This window comes from Peromyscus eremicus, chromosome 12 (assembly GCF_949786415.1).
Source record: "Peromyscus eremicus chromosome 12, PerEre_H2_v1, whole genome shotgun sequence".
Taxonomy (NCBI): Eukaryota; Metazoa; Chordata; class Mammalia; order Rodentia; family Cricetidae; genus Peromyscus; species Peromyscus eremicus.
In genome coordinates, this window is record NC_081428.1 from 76,107,074 (window position 1) to 76,127,223 (window position 20,150).

Genomic DNA, 20,150 nt, shown 5'->3' on the forward strand with positions numbered 1-20,150 from the left:
GATAGATGGATGGATGGGTGGGTGGGTGGGTGGGTGGGTGGATGGATGGATGGATGGATGGAGAGATAGAATGAGAGATGAGAGAGAGGAAGGAAGGAAGGAAACTTTTACAGGCTTGAACTTGATGTATTTGTTTCTAACTTTATTAAATAGTTTAGCCTTTTCTTACTGTATTATGGTCATCATTTTGATCAAGTAAATATACAGGTACCTGCAAACCAGGGTAGGATGTAGATGGGGATTTCTTTCTGTGCTTGTGGATAATATCTCTTTCTGTCCTCAACTTCTGACTATGAACTGCTATTGTTCAAATCTGTGTGTCCACCTCTGCCTCTGACCTTTAAAGTCTAGGATCTGGGCAGTAACAGAACCTGTCTACTCAGTTTTATCTGAGTTTGGATTTAGTGGGTTCATGATTCGTAGGGTTTTGGCACAACTTGCTGCTCACATGTCTTCTTCCCTTCCCTTGGTTCTTGGGGAAAAACCTAAGGCCTTATAAAAGCTGGACAAGCACTTCCCCACTGAATTAAAGCCTGAGCAATTCCACCTCTTCCCTCCCCAACCCCTTACTCACTATGTAGCTTAGACTTGTAACCCTCCTGCTTCAACCCCCTGAGCAGCAAAGATTCCAGGCATACACCAACTTTCCCAAGCAAAGTTTGATTGCTAAGAAAGATTCCATATCCTGCCTCACCCCTCTGGTGTTGGGATTACAGACATGCACTACTATGCTGGTCCTGCCAGATTTCTGTTAAGATGAGAAGATGAGTAAGTGTTCTAACAAATATTAGGAAAGTTTTTGTGTCTAAAATATAGTCTCTAGAGCATAGACTAAAACATCAATAAGGTGAGAGTTATTCTTTGCTTCTGGCTCTTCCTTAGGGCTAGATGGTAACTAAATGGATCACCTACAGAGCTTATTTAATGAAACTTTATACTTTATGAACTTTTCATATTTTCAAGTTTATTCTTTGGACAGGGTCTCTATAGTACAGCATAGATTGGCCTCAAATAGTGACCCAATTACCTCTCAGCTTTCCAGATTTTTTTTTTCAGATGCACATTAGAATAACTTGTGCTTTTGGGTTAATTAAAGAAGTAAAACTTAAAGGGTACTTTAAAGCTGTTTAATTTATATTTCCATCAAAATAAAAATACTACTTGTAGCTGAGAATAGTGGCACACGTCTTTAATTCCAGAACTCAGGGAAAGGCAGAGGCAGGTGGATCTCTGAATTGGAGGCCAGTCTAGTGTACAAAGCGAGTTGCGGGACAGCCAGGACTGATACACAGAGGAACTCTGTCTCAGAAAAAAATACTATTTGTATGTTACCTTTCGTAAATATGTGATGTCTTCATTCAACATTAATGAAAATTATGTGAATTACTTTTTTAAATGTGATATTTGATGATCTGGATTTTCTTGGCTTGCTATTTATTTATTTATTTATTATTTATTATTTATTTGTTTGTTTGTTTGTTTGTTTTTAAGGCTGTACCGATCGATTGGGGAGTATGATGTCCTCCGTGGCATTTTTAGCAGTGAGTTAGGAACAAAGCAGGACACTCAGAATGCACTATTAGCAGAAGCCAGAAGTGATTATTCTCAAGCTGCTAAACTGTATAATGAGGTAAAACCAATCTCTGGCAAATGTATCACTTGCTTAAACATCTTGACTCTGTACATTAAAATGAACTATTAGCTTTAGTGTTAAAGATTAATAACCAAATGTTGTTTTATAGTAACCATTTGTGACATAATTGTTACTGTATCTTGCTCTTTTTAAGGCAACATTGAAAAGATAAAGCATTTCATAAACTACCAAGTACATAAAACTCTACAGTACTGCTATGACTGCTGTTGTTTACAATTTCTATTTAAATATTGTTTTCTCTCACTTAGAAAAAATATGATAAAGTGAAAAAGACTTTGTGATTTTGACTGTAATTTGGTTTTGTATGTTTTATTTCATCTCAATTTGGCAAATATAATAGGTGTCAGACTTTAGGATCTGCAGTCTATAAAACTATTGAGTGAGTAATCTCAGCTTTGAAACCTACAGAATTCTGCAAAAGTCCTCAACTTTATTTTTTTAAGTCTAACAACATAAGTAATAAATGATGCACAGTCTTGACTTAAAGAAAATTTTGCATCACTTATTTGGCTTTCCTGGTAAGGTTCTCAGTAGGATAACCTTCTTCTCATTAGTGACTTTTTTGTTTATTTTGGTTTGGTTTGATTTGGTTTGGTTTTTGAGACAGGGTCTCACTTTGTAGTCCTGGCTGTCCTGGCACTCACAGAGATCTGCCTGCCTCTCTCTGCCTCCTGAGTGCAGGTGTATACCACCATGCGTGGCCTCATTTGTTACTATAAGGTTCCTTTTGTTATTTTTTTCTTCCATTTACTGTTATTTTGAACATTATCCCATTCTCTCAGGTTGCCATTAGATCAGAAATGATTGTCTTTAGTAGTATGTTATAATACCCTCCTTTAAAGAATGTATTTGCATCTATGTTCTTTTCAACTCCATAACATAATCCCTCTTTTTTCTGCCAGGCTTTAAATAAACAGGAGTGGGTGGATGGTGAACCCACAGAGGCTGAGAAGGAGTTTTGGGAACTGGCATCCCTTGATTGTTACAACAACCTTTCTGAGTGGAAAGTACTAGAGTACTGTTCTACAAACAATATAGGCAGTAAAAATGCTGTAGACCTAAGTAAAATGTGGAGTGAACCATTTTACCAGGTGTGTAGAATTATTTTCCAGTAACTGAAGTAAATGTTTTAGATGGTCATGTGTTTCCCAGTTAATAGAACTACTTTAAAATTTTCCAAGATTGAGATAGTAGTTTTGAAGCCTTTGGATGTTCAAACTCCATGGTGTTAAATTTCATATCACTTTTTAGCTAGCCATTTCAAAATAAATGGGATGTGTTTTACAGTAGATATTTATCCTTGTGATATAACCACATGGAAGAATATTTCCTGTTGTCTTTTATGCTCCTGAGAAGGCAGTTTGCATTGTGCTCCTCAGGAGGCAGTTACAGGCCCTCCCGTACTCATGCTGCTACCTTCTTGGGCTGTGATACCTCAGTGTGTGTGCAGGATCCACAGTGTCTCCTAACTGCAGGGGGATCCCATTCTTCTGTGGAAAGTGCCTACATATTTTGTGAGTAGAAAATAATCCAGGTTAGGTGAACATTGTTTTTTTAAATTGTAGTTTAAGGTTACAGCATCAGATATCATTATTTTGGTTCTCAATCTTAAACTATAGAATTATTTCAAGGAATATTTCAGGTGGAAAGTAATTGCATTCACTCAGATTGACTTTCTAAATCGATAGTGGATTGTTGTTGTTCCACAGGAGACGTATCTACCATACGTGATCCGAAGCAAACTGAAGCTCCTGCTTCATGGAGAAGGAACCCAGTCTCTGCTGACATTTGTGGATGAAGCCATGCACAAGGAGCTGCAGCAAACAGTCCTGGAGCTTCAGTATAGTCAGGAGCTGAGTCTTCTTTACATCTTGCAAGATGATATTGACAGAGCCACATACTACATTAAAAACGGCATTCAGATTTTCATGCAGGTAAGACAGATGGATCTTATCTGATGTATATTGTTTTTATATTAGTTTTAAGTGTCAGTAATCTCATATGCACACATACACAAAAGACCAACAAAACCTTCTCTTTATTCTCATATATATTACCTGTTCTTTCTTTGGATTTTTTTTAATATATATTTTTATTTTATAATTAACTTAATTTCATATATCAGCCGTGAAATCCCCTGTCCTCCCACCCCTCAGCCCTCCCCCCCAAACCGCCCCCCACTCCCACCTCCTCCAAGGCAAGGTCTCCCCTGGGGAGTCAGCCCAGCCTGATAGACTCAGCCGAGGCAGGTCCAGTCCCCTCCTCCCTACAGCAAGGCTGAGCAAAGTGTCCCAGCATAGGCTCCAGGCTCCAAAAAGCCAGCCCATGCACCAAGGACAGGTCCTGGCTCCACTACCTGGGGGCCTCCCAAACAGTTCAAGCTAATCAACTGTCCCACTTATCCAGAGGGCCTGATCCAGTTCCATGGGGGCTCCTCAGCCATTGGGTCACAGTTCATGTGTTTCCACTAGTTTGACTATTTGTCCCTGTGCTTTTTCCAATCATGGTCTCAACATTTCTCGCTCATACAACCCCTCCTCTCTCTTGCCGATTGGGCTCCCGGAGCTCCACCTGGGGCTCGGCTGTGAATCTCTGCATCCACTTCCATCAGACACTGGATGAGAGTTCTATCATGACAGCCAGGGTGTTCGGCCATCCGATCACCAAAGTAGGTCAGCTCAGGCATTCTCTCAACCACTGCCAGTAGTCTACAGTGGAGGTATCTTTGTGGATTTCTGGGGATCTCTCCAGCACTCTGCTTCTTCCTATTCCCTTGGGGTCTTCATTCATCATGGTATCTCCCTCCCCATTCTCCCACTCTGCTCCTGATCCAGCTGGTACCTCCCACTCCCCTAAGCTCTCTTTCTGCTGACCCTTGTCCTCCATTACCCCCACCCCCATGTCCAGTTTGCTCATGTAGATCTCATCCATTTCTCTGTCGTTGGGCGATCCCTATGTCTTTCTCAGGGTCCTCTTTACTAGGTAGCCTCCCTGGAGTTGTGAGTTGCAATCTGGTTATCCTTTGCTTTACATCTAGTATCCACTTATGAGTGAGTACATACCATGTTTGTCTTTCTGAGTCTGGGTTACCTCACTCAGGATGATTTTTTTCTAGTTCCATCCATTTGCCTGCAAACTTCATGATGTGATTGTTTTTCTCTGCTGAGTAGTACTCCATTGTGGATATGTACCACATTTTCTTTCTCCATTCTTCAGTTGAAGGGCATCTAGGTTGTTTCCAGGTTCTGGCTATTACGAATAATGCTGCTGTGAACATAGTTGAGCATGTGTTCTTGTGGTATGATTTAGCATTCCTTGGGTATATGCCCAAGAGTGGTATAGCTGGGTCTTGAGGGAGGGTGATTCCCAAGTTTCTAAGAAAACGCCATATTGATTTCCTAAGTAGCTGTACAAGTTTACATTTCCACCAACAGTGTAGGAGTATTCCCCTTGCTCAACATCTTCTCCAAATAAGCTGTCTTCAGTGTTTTTGATCTTAACTATTATGACAGATGTAAGATGGTATCTCAGAATCATTTTGATTTGCATTTCCCTGATAATTAAGGATGTTGAGCAATTCCTTAAATGTCTTTCAGCCATTTGAGAGTCTTCTGTTGAGAATTCTCTGTTTAGCTCTATAGCCCATTTTTTAATTGGACTGTTGGGTATTTTGATGTCTAATTTCTTGAGATCTTTATATATTCTGGATATTAGCCCTCTGTCAGATGTGGGGTTGGTGAAGATCTTTTCCCATTCTGTAGGCTGTGTCATTTTGTCTTATTGACCGTGTCCTTTGCCCTACAAAAACTTCTCAGTTTCAAGAGGTCCCATTTATTAATTGTTTTTCTCAGAGTCTGTGCTACTGGTGTTATATTTAGGAAGTGATCTCCAGTGCCAATGCGTTCAAGAGTACTTCCTACTTTCTCTTCTATCAGGTTCAGAGTAACTGGATCTATGTTGAGGTCTTTGATCCACTTGGACTTAAGTTTTATGCAAAGTGACAGATATTGGATCTATTTGCAGTCTTTTGCATGTTGACATCGTTATGCCAGCACCATTTGTTGAAGATGATTTCCTTTTTCCACTGTACAGTTTTGGCTTCTTTGTCGAAAATCATATGTTCATAGGTGTGCAGATTAATGTCGGGGTCTTCAGTTTGATTCTACATGTCGGTTTTTATGCTAGTACCAAGCTGAGAAGGTGTATTCTTTTTTGTTAGAATGGAATGTTCTGTAGATATCGATTAAGTCCATTTGAGTCATAACATCAGTTAAGTCCTTTATTTCTCTGTTAAGTTTCAATTTTGTAGATCTGTCCAGGGGTGAGAGCGGGGTGTTGAAGTCTCCCACTATTAATGTGTGGGGATTTATGTGTGATTTAAGCTTTAGTAATGTTTCTTTTACATATGTGGGTGCCCTTGTGTTTGGGGCATAAATGTTCAGAATTGAAACTTCATCTTGGTGGATCTTTCCTGTGATAAGTATGTAATGTCCTTGATCTCTTTTGATTGATTTTAGTTTGAAGTCTATTTTGTTGGATTTTAGGATGGCTATACCAGCTTGCTTCTTAAGACCATTTGATTGGAAAGACTTTTCCCAGCCTTTTATTCTGAGGTAGTGTCTATCTTTGAAATTGAGGTGTGTTCCTTGTATGCAGCAGAAAGTTGGGTCCTGCTTTCGTATCCATTCTGTTAGCCTGTGTCTTTTTATAGGTGAATTAAGTCCATTGATATTAAGGGATATTAGTGACCAGTGATTGTTAGTTCCTGTTATCTTTTGGTGGTAGTGTGTGTGTACTTCTCTTCTTTGGGGTTTACTGCTCTGGTGTTATCTATTGCCTGTGTTTTCATGGGTGTATCTGACTTCCTTAGGTTGGAATTTTCCTTCTAGTGCTTTCTGTAGGGCTGGATTTTTGGATAGGTATTGTTTAAATCTGGTTTTGTCTTGGAATGTCTTGTTCACTCCATCTATTATTATTGAAAGTTTTGCTGGATATGTTAGCCTAATAGTGCTCTTCACTCATTCTTTGTCTCAATCTTTTTTTTTTTTTGTTCTTCACTGTTATAAATGTTCTACTTTTTGTTATTTCTTTAGTTTAATCTTTCTCACTACAATGTAGAATTTTCTCTGTTGAGTAGTTGTATAGAAATTTCAGTTGATTTATGAATGAATGCTAGACTGAACTAATCTCTTTGGGTGGCCATAATGTGATTGACAACTCAGTAGTATAAGAAACAACATGAAACATTCTTCCAGGTAGTCATACCAGGGAGGTTAATACTTGTCTTAAGATATATTCCATTGTAAGATTGAACACTGAAGGATTTTACTGGGAAATCAGATAAAGTGCTCTATTCATTTTCTGCCCTTTCTTCTTGTTTTCACAGTTGTGGGCTGGTCTGTTTCTTTGTGAACCATTAACAGTGTACCAACAATGTTAATCATAAAACCATAGTCATTTTTTTTTCATTTTTGTTTTTATCATTTTAAAGTAAAGTAGTAAACTAACTAGAAAATACTTGGTTTCAGGACTAGAGAGATGGCTTAGTGGAGAATGTACTTGTTAGCATGAGAACCCAGGTCAGATTCCCAGGAGCCATGTAAAACTAGACATGGTAGCACACATCTGTAACCTCAGCACTCCTCTGATGAAATGAGAGATGGAGGAGAATTTTTAGAAGCTCTTAGTCCACATGTTGGTTAGAGGTAATATCAATCCAGGTACTGCCTCAGTCAGATTTGTCTGTGGGCATATCTGTGGAGCATTTCCTTAACTGGTGATTGATGTGGAAGGGCCCAACCAACCAGGTGGTACCACCCTGGACAGGTGGTCCTGGATTGTTTAAGAAAACAAGCTGAGCATACTATGGGAAGCAAGCCAATAAGCAGCATTCATTTTTCCATGGTAATGAACACATAAATCCTTTTCCTCCCCAAGTTGTTTTTGGGCATGGTATTTTATTGCCACAACAGAAAAGCAAACCAGGGCAGTCCAGCTAACCTGGTGTACCCACCAGCCAAGGGAGGAGGGTGAGGACTGACACCCAATGTTGTCCTCTGGCGTCCACACACAAACTCTGACATGCTACCCGAGAGAGAGAGAGAGAGAGAGAGAGAGAGAGAGAGAGAGAGAGAGAGAGAGACAGAGAGAGAGACAGAGAGAGAAAGAGAGAGAGAGAAAGAGAGAGAGAGAAAGAGAGAGAGAGAGAGAGAGAGAGAGAGAGAGAGAGAGAATATTGGTTTCTGTGGTTCACACAATTTTGAATTATAAGATACTGTGATTTTTAAAATTTGATGCGGATTAGGAATGTAGCTTGTAGAAGAGTATTTGCATACCATGTACATAGACCTGGAATAGATCCTTACTAGGAGAATAGGTAGGTAGATGATAATTGGAACAAGGAATCTGATAGCTAGATTATACTGATCTTATTGATATAGTTGAACCAAAATGTTACTGAAATCCTAAATTATTTTTTTTAATTTAACCTATTTAATAATTGTTTCCAAGGTATAGTTGTTAAGCAGTCTGAGACACACTGAATGATTCTTACGTTTATCGGGTAGTTGCTATATCATGTTTTTTAAAACCATTAGAACTTTTAATTAGCTGGACAATGGTGGCGCATGCCTTTAATTCCATTACTCGGAGGCAGAGGCAGGAAGATCTCTGAGTTTGAGGCCAGCCTGGTCTACAAAGTGAGTTTCAGGACATCCAGTGATACACAGAGATACCTTGTCTTGAAAAAAAAAAAGTTTTAAGTAGTATATTGCCTTCATAACAAAGCTAACTTCTTTTTTCTAGAATTATTCTAGTATTGATGTCCTCTTATACAGAAGTAGACTTGCCAAATTACAGTCTGTGCAGACTTTAGCTGAAATTGAGGAGTTCCTCAGCTTTATAAGTAAACATGGTAAGTTTTTAACTTGTCATTTTTTTCCCTTTCTAATTGTGGAGGGGCTTTAACACCTGAATTTTTGCTTAATGAAGCAAAACTTAACGTATGGGGTGAAAACTGCCTTGGATATGTCCTACAAATGCACCTGTTGAGGTCACTAGATTAAATGTTTAAAATGGTCCACCACCATTGTTCCAGGTACTGGAAATACAAAGCCAAACAAAACACTAACAGCTTGAAGTGCTCAGAGTGTGACTCCAGGATTGTACCAGGAGGCTCCTTAAGGAGTGGCCCAAGTGCAGTGTGGAAGAGAAGGGCTTGTAAACCCTCTCCAGAAGATCACTACCATGATAGAGGCTTCACTGTCCAGAATGGGGGTGGAGGGGTGAGTCTTAGGAGACAGTTGGGAGGAGGTGATGGGCTTTGGACAGCAATAGAGATCATGTAGGTCTGTGCACCACCAACAGTAGATTTTACTCTGGTTCCTCTGAAAAGCCAATACAAGAGTCTAAGAGAGTATATCTTTGTATAAGTGAAAAGTCTTCATTCTAAATCTGTTTCAACTTTCTTTTGAATAGTTAAAAATGATTTATCAAATGTTTTTCCATAGCTTGCTCATTGTTCCCTGTTTTAAATTTAAAGAAGTATTTTTTAGCCATCTTAATGATATATAATAACTAAGTACTTTCTACAGCTAAGGAGTTATATTAGTCCTTTTTATTAATTAACTGCCTCCGTGTTATTTGATGACTCCATTTAGATTTCTTTCATACTTTTACAGAATTAGGTTTCCATGTGACCCCACAAATAGCCCTTAGTGTTAGTTGTCCCTCCCCATATTCCCTCCTTTACCCTCCCTTCCCCTCCCCCTACCTGTTTGATGTCCCATTCCTATCTGGGTCCCCCAGCCCCCATCTACCCATAACTATCTATTCTATTTCCCCTTCCTAGGGAGATCCTTCCCTCCCCCTAGTCCCTTACTCTATACCTAACCTCTGTGGTTATACAGATTGTAGCCTGCTTATCAACGACTTAACAGCTAACTTCCAAATATAAGTAAATACATAGCATATTTGTCTTTCTGGGTCTGGGTTACTTTACTTGGGATGATTTTTTTCTAGCTTCATCCATTTACTGTGAATTTTATGATTTCATTTTTTAACAGCTGAATAATATTCCATTGTGTGAATGTACCACATTTTCTTTATCTGTTCATCCATTGACAAACATTAGGCTGTCTCCAATTTCTGGCTATTATGAATAGAACAGCAATGAACATACTTGAGACAATGTCTCTGAAGTGGGTTGTAGAGTCCCACATGTCACACCAAGATGCTGTGACAGACCCAATGCACATCTGGGATGACATCATCACAAATCGGTAGGATATGGTCTTACTGAGCCAAATGAGGATTCTTTTCCAGAATTGCCAGCATGGAGGTTCTTTGAAACCGAGGCTTATAAAAATGTGTTTAGCATACCTCTTTCATCCTGATCCCTTACGTCAGCTGTTCTAACAAAACTTCATGTCTGCAGTGTTTCCTTCAGACTCACATTCCTCCTAAGAGATCCTTGCCATCCACTGGCTGTGGTTGGTATATGCCCAAGAGTGGAGTAGCTGAATCTTGAGACAGATCAGTTTCCATCTTCCTGAAGAATTATCACAGATTTCCATAGTGGCTATATAGGTTTGCACTCCCACCAGCACTGGAGGAGTGTTCCTCTTACTCCACATCCTTGCCAGCATGCACTGTCATTTGTTTTATTGATATTAACCATTTTGTGTAAGATAAAATCTCAAAGTAGTTTTGACTTGCATTTCTCTTATGACTAAGTATGTTGAACCATTTATGTTTCATATTTTGAGAACTCTGTTTCATTCTGTACCCCATTTTTAAATTTTCTAACAACTTTATGAGATGTAGAGTTCTTCTTCCCATTTTATGGTGTCCTATAAGTTAGCTAAATTGTATAAGGTGGTGCAGGTTAAGTTAAAAATGTGAACCCAGGACTTTCTGAGCTAAAGGTATTTCTAACTACTGCTTCCCAGCCATAGAAAGGGTTTTAACATTTGCAGTGTGAGATTTCAAAATTATGAGGGTTATTCTGAAACTGGATTGTTGTAGATAATAGATGTGTGCCTGCATGATCCTAGGTTGAGATGTGTGTTCTCATTAGATACAGTGATGAGTACCCAGTGTAAGTTGTCCGTATCCACACTGTTAGTGAGGACTGAGTCACCTTGGTCCATTCAGATCACATTTGGCCTTCAAGAAAATGCACCATATCATTATGAAAGCATTTAGTTTTCAGTGCTTTTTAGGTTTTTGGAGTTACAGATAAATGACTGTAGACCTGTGAAAAACGTTAAAAGATTTGTATATGTTTATTTTCCCATTTTTTAAAAAATATTCTGATGTGATGGAGTTTACGTTTTATAATGTATTACATTTGGTATAATGGCATGTAATTCCTTTTGTGAATGAAAGACAGGGTGTTGGGTTTTTGGTTGGTTGTTTGTTTTTTAATTTGCTGATTTTTTTTAACTTGTTTTATTTTTAATTCTTTAAAAATAAGAAATTTGAGTTAGGTTTCTCTTTACTAATTCTGATTCTACTCTGTAAGTTCTTCCTGTCATTCAGCTGTGGATATGATGAGTCTCTAATATTATTTCTAGGTGATTTATCATCTCCAGGTCCCCTTAAGAGACTTCTAAAAATCTGGACAAGCAGATACCCAGATGCTGTGACAGACCCAATGCACATCTGGGATGACATCATCACAAATCGGTAGGATATGGTCTTATTGAGCCAAATGAGGATTCTTTTCCAGAATTGCCAGCATGGAGGTTCTTTGAAACCGAGGCTTATAAAAATGTGGTGTTTAGCATACCTCTCTCATCCTGATCCCTTACGTCAGCTATTCTAACAAAACTTCATGTCTGCAGTGTTTCCTTCAGACTCACATTCCTCCTAAGAGGTTCTTGCTGTCCACTAGCTATGGTTGCAACCACTGACGGTGATGTGGGCAACCCTGCATCTGCGCCTCTCTTACAGCAGACAGAGGGGACTGCTGGGTAGTGATTCTGTATTGATCTATTTTTAAAACTTGAGTTTATACCAGTTGGCCTCTTGCTTCCTACTTCCCATGTATTATGGTTGTGTTTAGTTCCCCAGTTCTGAGTTCATGCTTTCATCCTGTCCAAACCTAACCCTGTGTTGTCTAGAGGGTGATACTCACCCTATACTCAGGAAAGGGGCCATGGAATCTGAAGTAGTCAATTACTTGTGAATTGCCCATAGCAAGCAATACTCAATGACTCTACCCTCAGTATTGTGTCCTATTTTTCATCTATTACCAAATTTTTTTTTTTCATTTTACTTTTTGTTTGTTTGTTTGTTTTCAAGACAGAGTTTCTCTATGTAGCTTTGCGCCTTTCCTAGAACTTGCTTTGTAGACCAGGCTGGCCTCGAACTCACAGAGATCCGCCTGCCTCTGCCTTCCAAGTGCTGGGATTAAAGGCGTGCGCCACCACTGCCCGGCTCATTTTACTTTTTATTATTGTCATGGTGGGAATCATGGCAGCATACAGGCAGGCGATGTACTACCCCTAGCGAGGTTTCTGGTAACTGCCACGCCTACCTGTGGGTAGTACTTCCAGGTCAAAGCTGGAACAGCTACCCACTACAAGGCATGGTGCTGTAGAGAATCTGAGAGGTCTACATCTTGATCCACTGGCAGTGAACTGGCTTGAGCTTCTGAGACCTCAGAGCCCACCCCCACAGTGACACACTTCCTCCAGCAAGGCCACACCTCCTAATAGTGCTACTTCCTGTGGGCCAATCTTTCAAACACATGAGTCTAAGTAGCCATCCCTATTCAAACCATCCTTGGGAATTTTATTTTATATTTTGCATAGTTTCTGTGCACCACAGAGGTAGGCTGCAAGGGGCTCGTAGTGCCATCTCAGAGTCAAAACCGTTGCTTATGGGAAAGGCAGCTCTCTTTCAGGTCCTGTCATCCCCAGTGTGATACAACTCCCTCTCTACTTCGGGCCCCTCCACTGCCTGAAGTTGGATTAATTCCTCCTCACTTAGGAGAGCCCATCTCACATGTACACCTGCCCATTGCGCAATACTTGTTTCTTGTCTACAGTCATGATTTAAAGCAATGAAAGATTAAAAACAGTAGTAGCTTTTGGGAAGAGAGGCAGGACAAGCTGGCTTGGGGCCAGGAGCACTGAGTAGTATGGTAAGAGTAGAAACAGATCCATGGCTGGTAAGGCTGGTATCTTGGGGTTTCCAGAAAAGGAAGGAAAGTATAGGTAGATAAGAGGCATGCTAGTTTGTTTGACTGTAATGTTTCTAAGAAAATTAGAGAAAGCTAGTGTACTGGTACATACTTGTAGTCCTAGTTACTGCCACTGAAGTGGAAAGATTACTTGAGCCTACAAGTTTAGGACCAGTCTGAATAATGTAGCAAGACCCCCAACTCTCTCAAGAACAAAGAAGAAAGATGAGGAGGAGGAAGAGGGTGGACAAGGCAGAAGAAGAGAAGAGAAGGAAATTAGACCTATATGAAAAACTGGAAGTTACTTGATTGTTGATTAGGGATAAACTTTGTATATTATGGCTCTTTGCCACTGCTATTGATATTAACATAAAATAGATCACTTGAACAAAATCACATATGTCAAGTATAAATATAATGTATGTTTATATAAATTTATATATAATTTTTTAATTTATATGGAATTGTATATAAATTGCAATTTATATACATGGTAGTTTACACCTATAATTCCAACACTCAGGCAGCAGAAGCAATAAGATCTTGGCAGGTTTGATGCCAGCCTAGTCTACATATCAAGTTCAAGACCAGCCAGGGCTACATATTAAGGCCCTGTCCTAAAACCAAATTTAAAAATTTCCCAATTATAAAAATGATTATTTCTATTTGAGTGTTTAAAAAAAAAAATCCCCAAAGATGGAGAATAATGAAAAGATACTGGCTGCATGTTCAGGGAAACCAAACTTGGGACAGATCTACTTTTAATTTTTCAGTGTTTTCTTTTTTCTAGGTAGAATCTCACTGTTGACACAGTGACCGAGTACTCAATGTGAGTCAGGCTCACCTTGCCTCAGACTTGTGCAGATTCTCCTCCCTCCTCTTCAACTTTCTGAGATTACAGATACGTACCACCGTGTCCGTACTCATCAGATTGCTCACAGCCTCTTCATTACTTTACATTGTCTCTGGGAATAAGACCTTAGATTACAGATACAATGACTTTTGACCTAAGATACAGTGTGCTACCTATTCCTTTAGAGAGAAACATTTAAATTTAAGTGCTTTATCAAAATGAAGGCACTGAATAAAATCTAGAAGTCTGTTAAAGTATCTTTGGTAATCTTTCAAGAGTATACTTATTAAATGGGAAGAAATCTAATCCCTTTAGTGTATATTTACACTATATTACAAGTGAAACCTTAATACCTGTCCTGTTCTGTGGTGTGATGCTGTACAATCGCTTCTCAGACATCAGGGTGGCCTTCATGACTCTAACATTAAGGCTCACTTTTTCTTGTTTTATACAGCTGCTTCTTTCTTAGTAAAATAGAGGAGAGGCTGGCTGCTTCTTCAGGTGATTCCAGTATGAATGTGGATGAGGATGAAGATTCCGTTGACAGGAGCGAAGTGCATGAGCCAGAGGAAGATGTTCGTTCCATGATCCAGAGCTGCAAGTTCACTATGAAGATGAAGATGATAGAAAGTGCAGGGAAGCAGGTGCATTCCCATCTGTACTCCTCTGTGGCTGTCTGGGAGCTTCCTGAACTAACTCTTCTTACATTTCCTCTAAAATATGAACCTTAGAAATAACTACTTGATCTACTTATTCTCCTTATAAGGAAGTAATTTTGGATGCTAAGATATGGCTCAGTGGTAAGAATTCTTATCTGCCAAGGCCCTGAGTTCCATATGCAACACTTAGAGAACAAAGTTTGAAGAAATACTATTCACAGAACCTCAAGTGTTTATTACAAACTGTTTATTATTTGAAAATATTTATCTTCTGTTACTTAAAAAGCAATTAATGTAATACCAGATTTATATCATTTAGAAAAATGAATCCTGATGCTGACAAATTTTTTAGGTTTACTTTCTAGATGTCTTGCATTTGATAATAAGATCTTAAGTCTATCTTGCTTGAAAATTTTATATCTATTAAAATATGAATTATATTCTAATATATCAGCTTGTTATTTTAATAACCATTTGTTAACTGCTATTATAAAACTTTATGACCCTTAGTCTAGTAGAAATAATTAACCATTCTATTTTATCAGTTTAAATGCTCAATTATACAGTCTTTTCTTTGGGGTATATTAGGAGCAGCTTCAGAGTTGTAAAAGAAATTTATCAGTTTCAGTAATTAAGAAGTCATCTGGAACACTAGCGTTAGGCATATCTCAGGTACTTTGTGCAGTGGTCTGCTTCTCTCCCCTAGCTCTCTGCCTCAAATTACTTTTGTGTGTACATGCATATAGTAATCCTGGCAGTCCCAGGCTTGCCCTGGTAGTTGGAAATGGCTACAGACATATCACTGTACTCCTCCCACAACAAATCTTCCTGGACTGAAAGCAGTTTTTCTTTGACCATTTTCTACAGGGAAAAAAAAAAAAAAAAAAAGAACAAAACAAAATAAAACAAAACAAAACAAAAAAAAAAAAACCTTCTTTCCGAAAGCCTTCATCATTGTCTTCCAGGGATTCACTTGGCTCTGACTGCAGCAAGAAAGGCATATCCAAACTGACTAAGCTGCATTTGCTGTGGAGAAGGCTAGAGTGCTAGTCCTCAAGGAACTAGCAGTAAACACATCCTGGAACTCTGTGTGACACCAGCTTTTCTTTTCTTTTTTTTTTTTTTTTTCTTTTCTTTTTTGGTTTTTTGAGACAGGGTTTCCCTATGTAGTTTTGATGCCTGTCCTGGATCTCGCTCTGTAGACCAGGCTGGCCTCAAACTTACAAAGATCCACCTGGCTCTGCCTCCCGAGTGCTGGGATTAAAGGCGTGCGCCGCCGCCGCCGCCACCACCACCACCCGGCGACACCAGGTTTTCTTTAGCATTTTTAGACAGTATATTTGCCTGGAAATGATGCCTAGTAATACCAATAATATTAGAGATAGAGAGAAAAATCTTGCAGATGTAAGGATCACAGGAAACCTTTATTGTTTCATTTCATTATCTTGAAAGCTCTTTAGAAGCAGAGAATGTACAATTTTCATCACCAAGCCTTCACTGTATACTGGAAGGTGTTTTGTGGAGCCAGCAGATGAATAATTATGGCGTTAGTAATAAGAACTGAAGGACATGCATTGTGGTAGTGGCAAACATCCTAATCCCAGCACTCAGGAGGCAGAGGCAGGTGGATCTCTGAATTTGAGTCTAGCCTAGTCTACAGAGTGAGTTCCAGTACAGCCAGAGCTACACAGAGAAGCCCTGTCTTGGGAAAAAAAAAAAAAAAAAAAAACCAAAACAACAACAAAAAGAACTGAAGGACTGTGACACTGCGGGGGCGGGGCACTTCATTGTTGAGGAAACAGAAAGCTTCTGGAGATTATGTCTACTTAGGAACTAAAAGCAGCAGTCACAACAGGATTTACATGACTTAAGATTTTAGTGGGGGTGGGAGTGGTACTGAGTAAAAGGTGAGTTCCTGCTTCTCACTTGTAAGGGGAAAGATGGTTTCTGTCCTTTGAGGACATTTCTAATGCCAGGAAACAGGACAGAAAGATAACATATGAGATCCAGGAATAACCTCAGACTCTCAGTCTCTTGCATGGATTTTTGATTCTACTAATCTGTGAGTACCCCATAAGAAGCCTCCAGAACCAGGTGGTCAGCTATCTATTTCAGGATAGCATGTGGTTGTAATGAGGAGAAACCTTTGAAGAAGAGCATAGTATTAGCAGTCTGCTGACTAGGATGCTAGTATGCCTAAGTTAGCAGGATGGAGGTTAGAAAGGAAAAACAGGTCCTTGTGCAGGACACTATTGCCTGGGATCTTACAGGAAGGTACCTCTGTGTCTTGTCCTGAAGGCAAAGAAAGAGCAGTTTGTGAGGAGCAGTGTCTAAGGAGCAGATTATAAGAGCATAATGAGGAATGGGGGAACTGATAAGTCAGGAGAGGTTGAAGATAGGGAGAGGGATTGCTAAAGTGAGGTACCTTATGGAGGTTCACAGTGCAGCTTCATAGCATGCATGATCATCTGCTGAGAGTAGGCAGGGGTACTCCAGAAGGAACTAAGGAAAGTCAGGAACTGTGAGAGAATACCTGTGGAGGACACTGGAGAGGATTCAGAGTCATGATGGAAACCATGGTCCATACAACCTACTGAGTTGTCTCCAAAGAATCTAATGGCACTGAGCCCCAGTGCAGAAGGAGAGCAAGTATGTGCATGAGTTAGCTGGAAATGGTAACATGGTTCATAGTGTAATATAAAGGCAGATGAGCTGAGTGTGTTATGAGAATGTGTTAGACATGGAAAGAAACAAAAGCAAGCATGCAGAGATATAGTGCGGGAAAGTAGGTAGGTGATTAGAACAGGAGGATGGCTTGACTTTAAGAACTTGGTGGTGAGGGCCTCTGGAGTAAGCTGAGGGTAATTGTCCCTCAAATTGTGAATGGAAAGACAACCACTGTCCTCCTAGCTCCATTCTAACAAAACAGGCACTTGAAGAAGAGTGGCATCCCAGTGCTAGGAACACATGGGTAGGGGACACTTGGAGAATGGACATTTGAATGGCAGAGTCTGCTCTTGACAGATTTAGGGTAAAGCATGATCCACACGGGTGTGCAGAAGCTGGAGATTGTACCCAGAGGGGGTTGGAAGACATACCTGCTGATTACAGTTGAAAGTTGTAGGCAAAGGAGGGAAAAGCAAAGAGACTTTCAACTAAATAAAGAGATAAAGTTTGCTTTGTCAAAATTTAAAACTTTTTGTGCCTCAAAATATATGCTTAAGAAAGTGGAGAGATAATACATGTAATACAGGAGGATGTTTGCAGATTGTATATCTCATAAAGGTACAGTATTCCCCATCTATGAAGAATGTTTCATAGACAGGCATTGTAGTTCACACCTATAATCCCAGCAATGGAGGCTGAGGAAGGAGAATCCTGAGTCCAAGACCAGCCAGGTCAGTACAGAAAGCTCTCTGCCTCAAAACAAACTGAGGATGGAGTTCAAATAGTGTGCTTGCCTGTCACTCATGAATCCCTAGGTCTAACGTGCATGAATTCCCAGAACTGCATAAAGTTTGCATGATGTGATACCAATACTCTAATGGAGGCAGGATCAAAAGTTCAATGTTACCCTCAACTACTTAGTGACTTCCAAACCAGTAGGGACTCTATCTGAATGAGAGAGGTAGAATAGTTTATAATTGAACAGGGTTGAGAGAGGGGGAGAAAGAGGGAGGGGGGAGGGAGGGAGAGAGAGAGAGAGAGAGAGAGAGAGAGAGAGAGAGAGAGAGAGAGAGAGAGAGAGTGAGAGTGTCTATTTTAATTAAAATAGAAATATGTCATGTTCCCCCTTCCCTTTATCCCTCTAGCCCCTCGCGGGTACTCTTCTCCCAAAACATTACTTGCCTATAGTTCTTTGTCTACAGGTGGACCTCATGAAACTACCCCCTTCCACATTAGTATGTCTATTGATACTGCCATTGTTTCAGTCATGTTTTTGCAGCCATTTCTGGAAGAGACTTTAACAGCAGACTTCCTGATATTTTGGCTCTATAATCTGTATGTCCCTTCTTTCAGAATGTTCCCTGAACTGTGTAGGATTTATGATGTGTGTGTGCGTGTGCGTGTGTGTGTGTGTGTGTGTGTGTGTGTGTGTGTGTGTGTGTATTCATTGGTGCTGGACTCCCCCCCCCTTCCATTGACCTCTGAATTGTGTCTAGTTGTGGTTCTCTATGATGGTCTCCATTTTCTGTAAAGAGAAGCTTCCTTGATGAGAGTTAGCTATACATATTTGTGGGTATAAAGGTAAGATTTTGAATGTGGTAAGGAATTATGCTGGTCTAGCAAAGTGGCAGTGCATTCTTTCCTGAGATATATGACCTCATTAGCCACGGGAAGTTGTTGAGGTTTACAGGACCAGGCATGCTCTCCTTCCTATTGAGTGGGCCTTAAATCCTAGTAAACAGTTACCACCACCATGTACTGCACCTTTAAAGATTACTTGCCATGCTGGTCATTGTGGCTCATAGGGATCAGCTAAATAGGACTGTTGTTTCCCTCCCTTGGCAGTTTGCATAGTATTTTATGCTACTGTGGAAGATGGACTGAAGGAAGGAGACTTTCAGGTCACATCCAGCTCAAACCACCTGAGTGTCCTAAGTGGGCAGTGTCTTCAGTAAGAGGCTTACCTTCAACCTCTCAGAGGTGACCAAGGGCCACATCCATAGTATATATTGTTTTGGCAAACACTTGGACTACCCTGATCAACCAATCAACAGGGGATTTCTTCTTCCTGGTACTGTGGTTAAAAAAAAATAACCCAGTTCCTTTTTGTGTATTTGTGGTTTTTTTTCCCCTTTTTTATGGTGAATTTTTTTTTAATTAAGAAATTTTTTTTCATTCATTTTACATACCAAAGATCCCCCTCTTCCCTCCTCCCACCCCCCAGCCTCCTCCTCCTACCCCACCCCCCACTCTTCCCCAAAAGAAGGAAGGGGCCTCCCGTAGGGAGGCACATCCAGTTGAGTCAAGTCCAAGCCCTTCACCCTGCCTCAAGGCTGCACAAGGTGTCACATCATAGGTAGGGGGGCACCAGAAAGCCCCCTCATGCACCAGGGATGGATTCTGATCCTACTGCCAGGGGGCCCCTCAAGCAGATCAAGCTACACAACTGTCTTTCCATAAGGAGGGCCTAGTCCAGTCCCATGCAGGCTCCACAGCCATTGATCCAACTTTCATGAATTCCCACTAGTTTGGTTTGGTCATCTCTGCAGGTTTCCCCATCATGATTCTGAGGCACTTGCTCATAGAATCCCTCTTTTCTCTCTTTGACTGGACTTCTGGAGCTCTGCCTGGTGTTTGGTTGTGGATCTCTGTATCTGCTTCCATCCATCATTGGAGAAAAGCCCTGTGATGACAGTTAGGGTATTCACTGGTTTAATCACTGGGGTAAGCCAGTTCAGTTCAGGCACCCTCTCCACTATTGCTAGTAGTCCAAGCTGGGGTCATCCTTGGGGATTCCTGGAAACTTCCCTAGCACTGGGTTTCTCTCTGTCCCCATAATATCGCCCTCTATTATGGGATCTATTTCATTGCTTTCCCACTCCATCCCTGTTCCACCTCAACTATCCCATTCCCTTATGTTCTCATCCCCTATCCCCTACATTCCATAGCCTACCCTTTACCCCCTGTTTACTCATGGAGACCTAATCTATTTCCTTTTACCAGGGTGATCCATGCTTCCCTCTTTGGGTCTTCCTTTTTAGGTAGCTTCTCTAGAGTTGTGGGTTGTTACCTGATTGCCCTTTGCTTTATAGCTAGTATCCACGTATGAGTGGGTACATACCATGTTTG

At 40.3% G+C, this 20,150-nt stretch overlaps 1 protein-coding gene across 1 annotated transcript in view; it reads left to right on the top strand.

The window, feature by feature from the left end:
• Prkdc (protein kinase, DNA-activated, catalytic subunit) overlaps positions 1-20,150 on the top strand; it is a 221,554-nt gene that overhangs the window by 160,336 nt on the left and 41,068 nt on the right. The window contains exons 64-69 of the mRNA XM_059277873.1: positions 1,492-1,630; positions 2,557-2,745; positions 3,364-3,588; positions 8,459-8,567; positions 11,230-11,341; positions 14,150-14,339. Of these exons, the coding sequence (XP_059133856.1) occupies positions 1,492-1,630; positions 2,557-2,745; positions 3,364-3,588; positions 8,459-8,567; positions 11,230-11,341; positions 14,150-14,339 (964 nt within the window). The remainder of the gene's footprint in view (positions 1-1,491; positions 1,631-2,556; positions 2,746-3,363; positions 3,589-8,458; positions 8,568-11,229; positions 11,342-14,149; positions 14,340-20,150) is intronic.